This window comes from Mastigoproctus giganteus, chromosome 12 (assembly GCF_048544385.1).
Source record: "Mastigoproctus giganteus isolate SK-2022 chromosome 12, ASM4854438v1, whole genome shotgun sequence".
Lineage (NCBI taxonomy): Eukaryota > Metazoa > Arthropoda > Arachnida > Uropygi > Thelyphonidae > Mastigoproctus > Mastigoproctus giganteus.
Window position 1 is genome coordinate 50,317,658 of NC_143586.1, and position 13,760 is coordinate 50,331,417.

General features: G+C 37.0%; 1 protein-coding gene across 1 annotated transcript in view; it reads left to right on the forward strand.

Annotated features, from left to right (window-relative positions):
• alc (5'-AMP-activated protein kinase subunit beta-1) overlaps nt 1-13,760 on the forward strand; it is a 101,533-nt gene that overhangs the window by 59,561 nt on the left and 28,212 nt on the right. The window contains exon 3 of the mRNA XM_090386906.1: nt 4,994-5,157. Within this exon, the coding sequence (XP_090243032.1) occupies nt 4,994-5,157 (164 nt within the window). The remainder of the gene's footprint in view (nt 1-4,993; nt 5,158-13,760) is intronic.

The following is a 13,760-nucleotide window of genomic DNA, read 5'->3' on the forward strand; positions in this document are numbered from 1 at the left end:
CCTGGAAAACACAGGTTTTACTTTTACCAGTTTAATGTAAGTATATATTTTTATTTATTTATTTTATTTTTTTTTTTTTTGTCATAATTTTATGTGTGTATACTTTGCTGGTTGGAATATTAAAGAATATTTTGGTAATGTTCACTCCCAATTCAGACATTTTCTTTCATTCTTCAATGTTAGGAAATTTTTTTAGAAGATAATTATTGCCGTTATGAACATTTTATTTTTGTAATCCTTATGATATTCTTGACTAATAAAAAATTGTTTTTTTATATTAATGAGTAGCCACATTATAAGCATTATGCAAGTTTTATTTTCATTTTTGCCACTTATCAGTTAAGCACTGCTCTTTGAAGAAAGATATTTTTTTCACTATTATCTTTTTAAATCTTTCTAATTAATGGTAGTTAAAAATAATTGAAATATATTCTCTAAATATGGACTCTGCACTCAGAGGCAGTCTGGGTCAAAAATTCTTACCAGGGAAAACAGTATTCCCTGAGGTCAGAGTGTAATATTGAAATCACACCAGCCTCTGGCCCACTGGGGTTTTCCCCTGGTAAGTCTTATGACCAGTCCACCTCTGTCTGCACTGTTTTTGGACTGTTTTGGACTGTTAACCTTCTAGTAGTATTTCCCAGTTTTGTAACACTAATGTTATTATTATGTACTTCTGACTGACCACATTTTAATATTTGAAAAAAAGTAATTGGCTATTTTAAATTGTGCATATATTATACTGATGATTGATCTTTTACCTGTGGATTTCTATACTTAACTTTTTTATTTTTTAAAAATAAGTCTTTTTTGAATGCTGTGCTTTTTATCCCCTAAAAATACTCATTAGTTTTAATGAAACAAAGTTCATTATTTATGCTTAAAATTTTAAAATTAAGTTTGTACATAAAATAGAACTGTGTAGCACTTCAAGTTTAATTTTGTGGAGATATTTATTTCACAAAACTTTGGCATTATTTCAGAACCACAAAGTTATACAATATTTAAGAAAACACTTTAAAATTAGCAGAAGGAAAGATATGCCACAGGTGGAAAACTTATGCATTGTTATGTTAATAATTTACACTGATTTCCAGTTTTTTTTCTGTATATGTATTTCCTAGGCTGTATGTCATTGTTACTATGTATTTGCAACATATAAAATCATTCAGACATTTAGTGCTAATTCACAGCGTAGTACTTAATAATACAGTAGTATGTATTTTTAAGGCAATTTGTCTGCTGAAATCATAACGTGCTATTTATACTTTATATTAAAAATATTGGACAGTCATAACATCTATACCAGAGACAGCATTTGAACCTTCAACTTTTATTTCTTAGGCAGCTGCAATACCCACTGTATCTACTAAATATGGCAATATTGGGTTAACATTTTGGCTTATGCTGGCAACTCTCCTGTGGAGATTATAGGGATAGCTACTGTATTATCTAATTAAAACTGATGAATTATCCTTAAGTAATTAGACTATATGCATAATCTTCAAAATTTTAGAATATGCTATGTCCTCAAGTGATGCTAGATTTAGGAGGTTCTACTGTACTTTCATTTGTGGTGATTAATACAGTGTATGCCACTTATTGTAATTATTTCGGGACATAGCTTAATTGATAAAAATAACCAATGAAAAAAGGATGCAGCTGTTCTGTGTTGCTTATTGATGCAGGATAGAACTGTGTACATAAAAAGGTGAAAATGAGCAGAAAGAAAACATTAAAATCAAGCAATATAAAATACTTTAATTTGACTGTCATGAGGTTTCTGGAAATCCACCTAAACCATTAAAAACAAATAAAGAAAATGTTAAAATCAAGTATTAGAAAAGGGTTAATGCTCTACTGTTAAAGAGTCAGATTAGTAGGAAGTACAGATACAGTACTTTCTTTCATGGAGTAATGACACCAACAACCTGTACGAACTGTACAAAGCAACAGTAGTAAGATACACAATGTGTCTGAGTTCAAGAACAAATTGAGATTTTACATAAGCACTCATTGCATATGCATAACCTGCACTAATTGCAAAACCGAAGCACTGATTATCAGGACTTCATAAAAGTAATACATTACATAAATGATAACACTGTCCATGATCAGAATAAATTGTGTGCACTGTAATAGTAATTATAATTATACAGTATTAGTTACTAACAGTTTCAGTATTTGTATTATAATATTCAGTTCACTAATATTAATAATGATAATGATAAGGCTATTTTGATATAATAATTCAAACATAAAATTGAAAATATATATCTACTACACAACTGAACTGGATGTGGCCAGCCACGATGGATTAATGTAAATTATATTGTGAAGCCTCTCAGACTTTCACACTTTGTATAAAGTCAACAGCAGTGTACACTGAAAGGACACAATTCATGGGATTACCTGGTTCCTGGGGAATGCAACACTGTCACCCTTTTCGCTACCGGAGGAACCCATCTCAGTAGGTATATAGGTACACTGCATTCACGAAGAAGATAATTCAATGTCGGCATGGATAAACATTGTGAGTTAACCTACTTTGAAAGAGAAATGATAGTGGATACTCAATGCATAGGTCACTCAATCGCAGAAGTGGTACAGAAATTTCACACTCCCCATTCGACAGTATCAAGAGTGTATCGAGAATATGCCATTTCTGAAATAACATCACACTCATCATTGAAAAAGTTGGTAGGTGAAAGTGGCCGTTGACGTCTGTCTTGCATTGTTTTGGCCACAGGCGACAATTAGCTGCAATAGTTTATGAGAATCCCATTGCTAACACCACGACACAGGACTCCATGCCTCAACTGGTCAAAAGAACATTGGCACTGACTGGACCTTGGATGATTGCAGATGGGTCTCCTGGTCTGATGATCCCCATATCTAGTTATTTTGAGCAGACGGGAGGGTGCATATTGGGCGGAAACCGCACAAAGCTATACACCTGTCAGGTCAATAAGGAACTGTTCAGGCAGGGGGGGGGGGCGGTTGGTAATGGCCTGGAGTGTATTCAACTGGCACATGTTGGGAACTCTGGTACGTCTAGACACATCTCCAAACAGTCCAGGTTACGTGTCCATCCTTGCAGACCATTTGCATCCCTTCGTGGTCATCATGTACCCACAGGGCAGCGGACTCTTCCAGCAGGACACTGCACCTCCTCACAGAGCTGTGGTGACTAGAACATGGTTCGAAGAGCATTCTGCAGATTTTACCACCATGGAATGGCCTCCCCGTTCCATGGACACAAACCCTGTGGAACGTCTTTGAGGTGCTGTGGAATGGTCCGTTTGAGCTTTGGATCTTCCACTCAGGAATTAGACGGAATTATGAACAGCGGCGCAGCAAGCATGGATGGAAATACCTGTAGAATGCTTTCATGAACTAGTGAACTCAATGCCTCGCCATGTGACCGCCCTTATCTGGGCGAAAGGTGGGTCTACCCATTACTAGGTAGGTAACCCACGATTATGACGGCTCCGTAGCCGAGTGGGCAGGAGCGGGAGTGCAGTAGCACACGCTCTTTGAGTAGACCGGAGTTCAAGCCCCTGACTGCTGAATACGGTCGATCTGCCAACCCGCACTGGACCAGCGTGGTAGATTATGGTCCATTTCCCTTAACATGAATTGTTGAGGAGGCTTCCATAATGCAGTGGGTTGATAATGGCTGCACTTTACTTTTTTACTTTTTTAACCCACGATTTCTGTCCACTCAGTGTAGAATAGTCCAAAGAGCAGCACATACTAGACTGAAGAAATCAATAAGAAGGTAAAAAAAGTAAACTAATAATCCCAATGAGTAATCGCCAGCATTAATATATCACGTGACACTCTTCAAATGAGTAGCAGAACTATTGAGTAAGTTTCGTTAACAACTTACTCAATAGTTAAGGCATCAATCACTCTTGAACTATTGAAGTTGAAAGCCAGCCAGAACAGGAATCATCTTTGATAGACAAGCAACCCTCTTTAAACTTTGGGAACCATTGATTTTCATTCAAAGATTTTTCTTTGAATCTCTGAAAGCTGTTTTTAACATTTTGTAGGTTTCTGTTGTGCTTTCCCTTATTTGAAACAAAATTTGATGCTTAGTTAAAATCACCTCGTTTTAAAATGTGACAAAATACATAAAATATCTTCTACTCAATACAATTCTTACCTGTTTAGACCAGATAAATGGGTGATTCATACATTAATCTGTCTGGATGAGTCACCAAATATGTTGCAACTTGCAAAAAAAAAAAAATAAATACACTGCAATTTCAAGTTGGCCAGTTCCTGAACTTTTTTGTCACACATACATGTAACATCAGGGGAACAATATCACATACACATAATTCTGTAGGTTTTGGTTTCTGTGAGCTTCATAATGGAGTGCAGTAGCTTTCTTACATTTTCCACTTTCTTTAGTTTAGTGTGTACTTTTGTTAAATTGCATTGTAAATCTAGAGAGCCAAAGGGTGATATTCTGATGTAATGCTGCAGTGAGTTGTTTATATTTAGCATAGCTAGACATGTGATGCTTATCCCCATTCACATCTCTGCTTCATGGTGCAGACTAACAAAGCTTAATAAAAAAAATAATAAAACATGTAAATGTTCAGTACCGCAGTTTTTATGGGAAACAGATAATTGTTGTATGTTTCTTTTAACAAACAAGTTGTATGCTTAGTGTTATATAATAAATGCTAGAATTTTTTGAAAGCTTTTTCACAATTGAGGACTGCAATGTTGTGTAAAATAACCACTAGGAAATTACTAAGGAGAAAGCAGTGTATCATGCTATCTAAGCTGCCACAAAGGACTACCCATTAGAAGTAGCTATTAAAAATTGGAATTTTTGCTGACAGACTACTGTTATCACTTTTTTAAAAAAAATAAAAAAAAAAACTAGAAGCCAGCAGTAAAAAAAATTATTTTCTTTTAATTGTAATTTGTTACATAAATTGTCAACAGTATCTAAATTTAATTTTCTTTCAAGGAAAAGATGGATGGAGAGATGCGCCCTAGAGCAGCAACTGTGACTCCTGGCACCAGTATTGATGAAAGTGCCCTTCCTACCGTATTTAGATGGGAAGGTGGGGGTAAGGAAGTGTCAATATGTGGAACATTCACCAACTGGAAACCTATACCTATGGTTCGCAGGTAATGGATTTTGAAATGTTTTGTTTAATGCAAGTTTTCTTGAACTGCATACCTCGGTATTTTCAGAAAATCATTTGAATGATTACCTATCCTGTACACGGTACACCTAATATCCCATTATTTAATGTTATGTAATTTGCATTAGACTTCTTAAACAGAAATGCATGTTTTAGACCTGTTATTCAATTTCTATTAGTAAATCAGTAAATTGTGATACTTTAATTTGGTTGATTCAAAAAAGTTGTAGTCACTGTGGGGGAGCACAAATATCTCTACTTATAGTACAAGGTAATAAAAAAAAAAAAAAGAACTCTTGTACTTTCTTTAAAATGTGTGTCATGAAATAAAAGGCATACATTGTGGGGATTTTTTCCTTTTTGAATTTTAAAAATACTTACCAAGCTTTAGCTCTGCCTTTTCATGTGCCTAAACTAAACATCAGTAATGAGTTTTCAAGGGTTGTAGTCTCTTTCTTTTTTCACATATGGGATTTAAAAAAAAAAGGTTATGTGGATCAACTGTTCTGAAAGGGTGATTCATTGTTAATGACATCTTTTTCACTTTCCCGGTTCTGAAATTTTATCATTATTTTAGTTTTTATTAATATTATTAGCAGCTTATGAAGCATTGACAAAAAAAAAAAAAAAAAAAAAACACATCATGTCTGCCTCCACAACACCAGGTGGAAGTTTGTTCCAACAGTCAACCACCTGCTGGCTGAAGGCAAACCTCCTCACATCAGTCTTGCAACCATCCTTCCTCAATTTGTGTAGTCTGAGCAAGAGGAAGAATGCCATCAGCATTGAGCTTGCTCAATCCATTTAAAACCTCGATCAGATCACCTCACAGGTTCCTAGTTTAAAGATGCTGCCTATTTGCAGAACTGAAGCCTGTCTTGGTAAGACTACCCTTTCATTCCCTTCGCCAATCTCATTGCCTGTCTCTGCACCTGTTCCAGTGGATCTATGTCCTTCCTAAAATGAGGCCTCCAGACCTGTATGCATTACTCAAGATGAAGCCTAACCATTGTCTAATACAGTGGGATAATCACTTGTCTCTTCTAACAAAAAGAATCATTAGAAGGAAAAAGTTTCCTTTTAATTCAATAGATTTCAAACTAGCACCCATCAAGGAGTCCCACGGCTCTGATCCTTTTTTTAACTGTTAACTAATTAGAAGGGGAATTTTAAAAAAAAAGTTTGTTACTTTTCTCAGAATTTTATTTATTCAATTTCATGTATTGTGCTACCCCCTTCCCAGAATGCATTATATGCCAAAAGGTTTAATGATCACTATAGTTCACTGGTTTTCCACCGGGGTGCCACATAATTTGGGTTTAAGTTAGCTAAACTTTATTTTTTAAAATTTATATATTTATTTCATTATAAAAAGGTGTACGGTATCTTTTTAATTTTTTGGTGATCTATAATTGATGTTTATTTAATACCTTTATATAAAGAATAAAATTATATATATATATATGATTTGTATTATAATTGTAATTTTGTTTATAGTTATACTATTGTAATAACTATCGTATAACATATTTTTTAATATTTTATATATATATATATATATATATATATATATGTATATATATATGTATGCATGCATACAGAGAAGGAATCGGATCAAACAGGCAGAAAATTGAATAGGGGTGCCACAAAATAAAATAAATTACTTAGGGGTGCCGTTATTAAAAGATATAGTTCATTAAAATATTTACAAATGAAACTTATAATTTATATTTCAGCTGCTTTCTGTTGAAATTTTTGTTCAACAGTATCAATGAGTTTTTTTTGGTAGAGCTTGAAGTAAGAATATTCATTGTTTTGTGAAATAAGCGGCTAAATTTCTTATCTTCTCTTAAACTACATGCATATGCAAGAAAGCATTTTCTTGCATATGTATGTAGTTTAAGACTTATGCCTTAAAGTAAGAATACCCTAACAACTGTGATATGTGGACTTGGGATTCAAGCCAAATCTTAAAACAGTGCTATTCAAAACAAGCACAGAGTATAGTTAGCTTTTTGTTTCAAGTATTGTATTTAATTTGTAACTAAATACAAATTGATGACAATATCAGAATTAAGATTTTATTGTAAACTTATATACTATATAATAAACTCTTAACTCTTAACGTATTATGCCTTGTTCATTTAGTTATTTTTAAATAAAAACTTATATACTGTATGTTACAGAGGCTTTGTGTTCAGTAAATTCTGTCTGTTCAAAAATTTATTTTAAAAGTCTAATTATTAAAACAGGCTTACTGCAAAAACTATCATTACTAAAGGGTTAATAAAAAGATTAGCAATTATTAATGTAAATGTAGAAAATGTTCAATTTGGTTGTGAGAGAGAGAGAGAGAGAGAGAGAGAGAGAGAGAGAGAGAGAGAGAGAGAATGAATTGAGTTGTAATTCTGAATGTGTTTAGTCATGTTTTGGGCAGAAATTCAATTTTGCATGGATATTTGTTGATCTACAGATGGCCAAATTAAGATATTAGCATTACCAAAGGTGCTGTATATAAGAAAGTAGGCTTATATAGCATCAGCCAAAAAATACACACGCACACGCGCGCGCACACACACACACACACACATCCTTCTCATTTCACCCATCCACTCACTCCAAATGTTTGTCTTGTTCTGCCTTGAATCTATTTTAGCTGAACTTCCACACATCTATCCTACAACTGTCTTTTCTCAATTTGAATTTATGCACTCTCAGGCGATTATTCTGAGCAAGAGAAAGAATCCCATCAGCATTGAGCATGCTCAAACCATTCAAGGCTTTATACACCTCAATCAGATCACCTCGCAGATGCCTAGTCTCCAGACATTGTAATTTACAAAACTTAAGCCTTTCTTTGTACGAGCAACCCTTTGTTCCATTCACTAATCTTGTTGCCCTTCTCTGTACTCATTCCAACAGCTCTACATCCTTCTAAAAATGAGGCCTCCAGACCTTTTTACAGCACTCAAGGTGTGGCCTGACCAATGCCTTATACAAGGGGATAATCACCTCCTTATCCCTGCTAGAAAAATTCCTATATATCATTGACAAGACACCATGAGCTACTCTTGCAGACCGTCTGCACTGCTCAGAAAACTTCATATCTGCCTGCACAATTGCCACTAGGTCCTTTTTGCTCTCTACCACTGTCAGTGTATCACCACACAGTTGATATGTTACTCTGGGGTTACTGCTTCCCATATGCAGTACTTTACATTTGTCAATATTAAGCTTCAGTTGCCACCTCTCAGCCTACCTGCTCAACTTTTCTAGATCCTGTTGCAGCAGCGTACTGTCATTGGTGTCATTAACAACCCTGCCGACCTTCGCATCGTCTGAAAACTTGGACATTAAGCTTGATATACCATCATCGGTATTATTAATAAATACAGAAAACAACATAGGACCAACACTGAACCCTGTGTGACTCCACTTATATCATTAGTCCACGAAGAGCAGTGTCCACTGATTACCACTCTCTGTCTTCTCCCACTCAACCATCCGTTTATCCGTAGCAGCAATTTACCTCCAATGCCACACTGCTCCAATTTGTGCAGCAGTCTTCCAAGTGAAACAGTATCAAATATTATCAAAATATCAAAACAGTATCAAAATATTTACTAGGTGGTAGATGACTCTCATCAACCGGTGAAATACCACCACTTTGCTTATTGGAGGCTTGAAGTGGTGGAACCCATGTTTAGTCTCTAGAGCTGAGTTCCGGTCAACCCTTCCCTATCTCTTCCATCATGCAGTATGATTGATGACATTTGAGGTTATGATGAACATCGTGGCGAGATCCAATATTCCTTACATTTCGAGGGTACAGCTCTAAAACGGTGTTCGCAGGCCGGCCGCTAGTTAGTACACCGGACTGAACCTATTGGTAACTCTCTAGGAGGCTTCCGGATCAGCTAGTGTATAATCTCACTACCTCTACTCTGCCAGATAGTGGCTGGAGGGAGTCCGAGTAGTGTGTATGCGGGGAGCATTGTCGAGGCCACGTTATGTCAAGGATCTGGGTATATTCTTACCACGTGTACACCATATCCAAAAATTTCATTACTTCATACAGCATGTCCCACCCACTTTTTCTTACTATTGAATACACCACGAATTGTCAAACTAATAGAGCAAGCTTATCTGCAAAAAGATCTAAACCTCCCAAGCACTTCCTAATTCATTTCACAAATATACGTAGTCTCAATTCTAATCTCAACGATGTCCATTTCCACCTGCAATCTGCCAAACCCCATGTACTTTTTCTGACAGAATCCCAGTTTTCGGTTGATTCAATCACTGCTCATCTCAGTTGTCCGTATTATTCGTTGTATGATTCCTTTCGCTTCAAATGTGGTACTTGTGCATATGTCTGTTCTGATATTCCCTGTCAGAGACTTGGCAATTTGGAATCTCCTCTCTTTGATCTTCTCTGGATTAAAATCTCTCTACCTCATTGTGTCAAATTCATCTGTTGTCTCTACTGTTCTCCCAACTCCACTAATCACTTGGAGCTCTTTGACTTCCTCTTTGCAACTTGCTTTTCTCCAGTCCAACTTTCCTAACAGTGAGGTAATTTTCCTTGGTGATTTTAATGTTCACAACTCCAGCTGACTTACGTTTTCTAGTCAGTTTTCTCACCGACCTAGCACAGATTGTTCATTTACCTACAAGAATACTGGACAATCCTAATCATACAGCCAATATGCTTGATCTTTTTCTCACAAACAACCCTTCTAAGTACACGATCAAAGTGAGAGGTCCTTTAGGCACTTCAGATCACAACTTGGTGATTGTCTCTTCTCCAATGGAACCTTTATCTCATGGCTATTCCCAACCTCATGTCGTTTGGCATTACAAGAATGCAAAATGTGATGACCTGTGAGACTTCTTTTCTTCTTTTTCTTGGTCGGATTACTATTTCAAAACTTCTGATGTCAACGTTTGCTCAGATCGTGTCAGCGAAATTATTCTTGCAGGAATGGAATCCTTTATCCCACACTCTAATTTAAAATCTCGTCCTTTATCTAAACCTTGGTTTTCCAATAAATGTGCTAAGGCTGTTCAAGAGAAGAATGTTGCATATCGTAATTGGCTTGTTTCTAATTCTTCAGTTTCATTTTCTGCTTACACCAAAGCTCGCAACAATTGTAAAGCAGTTATTAATAAGTCCAAACTAGAGTTTGAACAGGCTAAGAGTAGAAAACTTGCTTCTTGCCCTAATGGTAGCTGAGCATTCTGGTCTCTTGCCAAAGCTATTGGCCCCAACTTTTGCCCATCTCTGCTCCCACCTTTGTCCAAACCAGATGGTTCTGTTGTCACTTCAGCCAAGGATAAAGCTGACCTGCTAGCATCCCATTTTTCTTCCAGCTCATGTATTAATGATCTTGGTAAAACACCTCCCACCATTCCCAACACGCTCCATTCAATGCCTCCTGTGGTCTTCCGTCAAAAGTATATCAGAAGGATTTTGATGAATCTTGATGCTGAGAAAGCTCCAGGTCCTGGTGGTATTTCTCCACTTGTTCTCAAAACCTGTGCTCCTGAACTTACTCCTATTCTTTGCTGCCTTTTTTCACTTTCTTATTCCAAAGGTGTTTTTCCTTCTGCTTGGAAATTTACTCATATCCAGCCAGTTCCTAAAAAGGGTGACAAATCCCTCCCATCCAATTATCGTCCCATTACAGTTACTTCTACTCTTTCTAAAGTAATGGAGAAATCAATTAACCGCCAACTCTTAAACTACCTTGAAACCTTCCGTCTGATCAACGATCGCCAGTACGGATTCCGTCAGTGTCGATCCACTGGTGATATTCTGGCTTATGTTACCCATTTATGGACTAATTCAATGGAAAGGTTCAGTGAAACACAAGTAGTTGCTCTTGACATCTCAAAGGCTTTTGATCATGGTTGGCATAAAGGTCTTCTAAACAAGCTTCCATCTTATGGTTTGGGAACTGTTTTTAGTAATTGGTTATCCAGTTTTCTCTCTGATCGCTCACTGAGGGTGATGGTAGAAGGCTCTCTGTCTTCTAACTTCTCCACTAATGCTGGTGTCCCCCAAGGTTCAGTTCTTTCCCCCACTCTTTTCCTCTTGAATATTAATGACCTTCTTCCATTGACTGGAAATCCTATCCATAGTTTTGCCAATGATAGCACATTGCATTCCACTTTCCATTTTGAGAAACCTTTTCCTGCTCAATCAGCTTCAACTTCTCGAAAATCTGCTACCAATTCCTTAAATGCCAATCTTCAGGTAATTCTCCAGTGGGGAAAAGACAACTTAGTTGATTTTAACCCTTCTAAAACTCGGTCTTGTCTTATATCTCGCAAAAAGGATTCTTCTGCTCCTATGCTTATCTTTAGTGACACTCCAATTTCTAGGCAAAAGGATATATCTCTTTTGGGGATTACCCTGACTTCTAATCTCTCTTGGCACAAGCACATTACAAATATTGCTTCCTCTGCATCTAAAAAACTTGGTTTTCTCTTTCGCTCTCGGCGTTACTTTTCTTCCAAACAGCTGCTCACTCTCTATAAATCGCAAATCCGCCCTGCCATGGAATATTGTTCCCACATTTGGGGTGGTGCCCCCAAAACCTCTCTCAGGCTTCTTGATTCCATTCAGAAGAGGGCAGTTAGGTTAATTAATGATTCATCTCTAACAGAGTCTCTCCACTCGCTTTCTCATAGACGTACTGTTTCTGCTGCATGCCTCTTCTACAGATATTTCCACGGGCACTGTTCTTCTGAATTGGCTTCTGTAATTCCTGCTCTCTCTTTCAAAACAGTCCGAACACGTGCCGCCACCAGCCAACATCCATTTACTGTCCAACTTCAAACCCACAGAACCAACTTTTCATCTTCCTCATTTATTCATTCAACTGCTGTTTTCTGGAACAACCTGCCTTCATACGTATTTCCTGAAAATTACAATCTACAGAAGTTCAAGTGCAATGTCAACAAATATCTTCTTTCGTCTTCTCAACCTCCAACCCAAGCACGGTACTAAGTACTATAGGTTCTAATACCTCTCGTGTTTGGTTTTCACATAAAAAAAAAAAAAAAAAAAAAAAAAAGCCTTTCTAAGATCCAAATATATGATATCAAAATTATTCTTTGTATCCAGTTCCTTTGTGACCACATCATAGTATCCAATCAAATTGATCAGACTAGACTTCCCCTTAACAAACCGCCGCCTCCGTAGCCCGGTGGGAAGGAGCAACAGTGCGTAGCACACGCTTCTTGATTAGACCGGGGTTCGAGCCCGTCACCACCAAATACGGAGAATGCGGAAAGGTCAGGGAATGACCACCGCATATCCCGGAGAAATATGGCCTTAGTTGCTAATGCTCCTAAAAACCAAATAACAAACAAACCTTAGCAAACCCATGCTGTGTCCGAGCTATAACTGAAGTCTTGTCTAGATGATCCTGCAATGCTTCTTTAACCAATGCCTCCATTGATTTCCCTAGAATAGAAGTTAAACTAACAGGTCTGTAATTACTTGTGTCTCCCTTTGATCCTCCTTTGTGGATTGGGGTCACATTGCACATCTCCAGTCCATGGGTACCTCCCCTGAGTCCAAGAAAGCTGTCATAATTATGAATAAAGGTTTGGTTACTTCCTTTGCTGCCTCCTTTAATATAACTGGATAGATTCCATCCACCCCAGGTATCTTTCTTATGTTTATCTTCAACAATTCCTGCTCTTTACTCTCAGTTGTTACAAGATTATCTAGCTTACTGCCAGAATTTAATACACCTCTGGCATTCCCCTCGCTGAATAACTCCTCATATGTGAATGTAGATGCAAAATATTCATTTAGTTTGTTAGCTACCTGAGCAGGATTATCAACAGTTGAACCATCGATATCAAATGGACCAATCTTATTCATCCCCTTCCTTCTAGAGTTTATATAACCACAGAAGTTCTTGCTGTTTTTCTTTGTATCCTTTGCCAAAGATTTCTCATAATCTGCCTTTGCCTGCCTGTGACTTGGTGACAGACCAGCTTATATCTATCATAGGCTTCAGTGTCACCTGTTAATTTATATGTATCCCATGCATTTTTCTTCTCTGCCACATATCTAATTAGTTTATCTGATGTCCATTTAGGCCTAAATCTTGAACAGTATTTCTTAGTTGGTGTGAAAAGCCTAGTAGCTTCCAAAATTAATTCTTTGAATGCTTCCCATTTTGAATTAGCTGTTGGTAACATCATCAGTTGATCTCACCATATAGAATTTAAATACTGTCTCAGACCACCATAGTCACCTTTACAAAGGCAAAAACCCTTCCCTTTACTCCTGATGGTAGTTACCTCTTTGAGTAAGTCCCACTTCAGCAAACTGTGATCACTGCCACCTAGTGTTTCCTTTATCTGCAGAATCTTAATGCATGAAGAATCACTACTGATAATCAGATCAAGAGTTACTCCCTCTAGTTGTCTCCCGAACATGCTGATGTAGAAAACAATCATCCAATAAATCCACAAAAGCCTTTCTAGTGACCAAACTGACCCAACACTGCACTGTCCAGTGATGTCAACTGGCTGCACTTCCTTGGATTTTGTGTTTCTTAA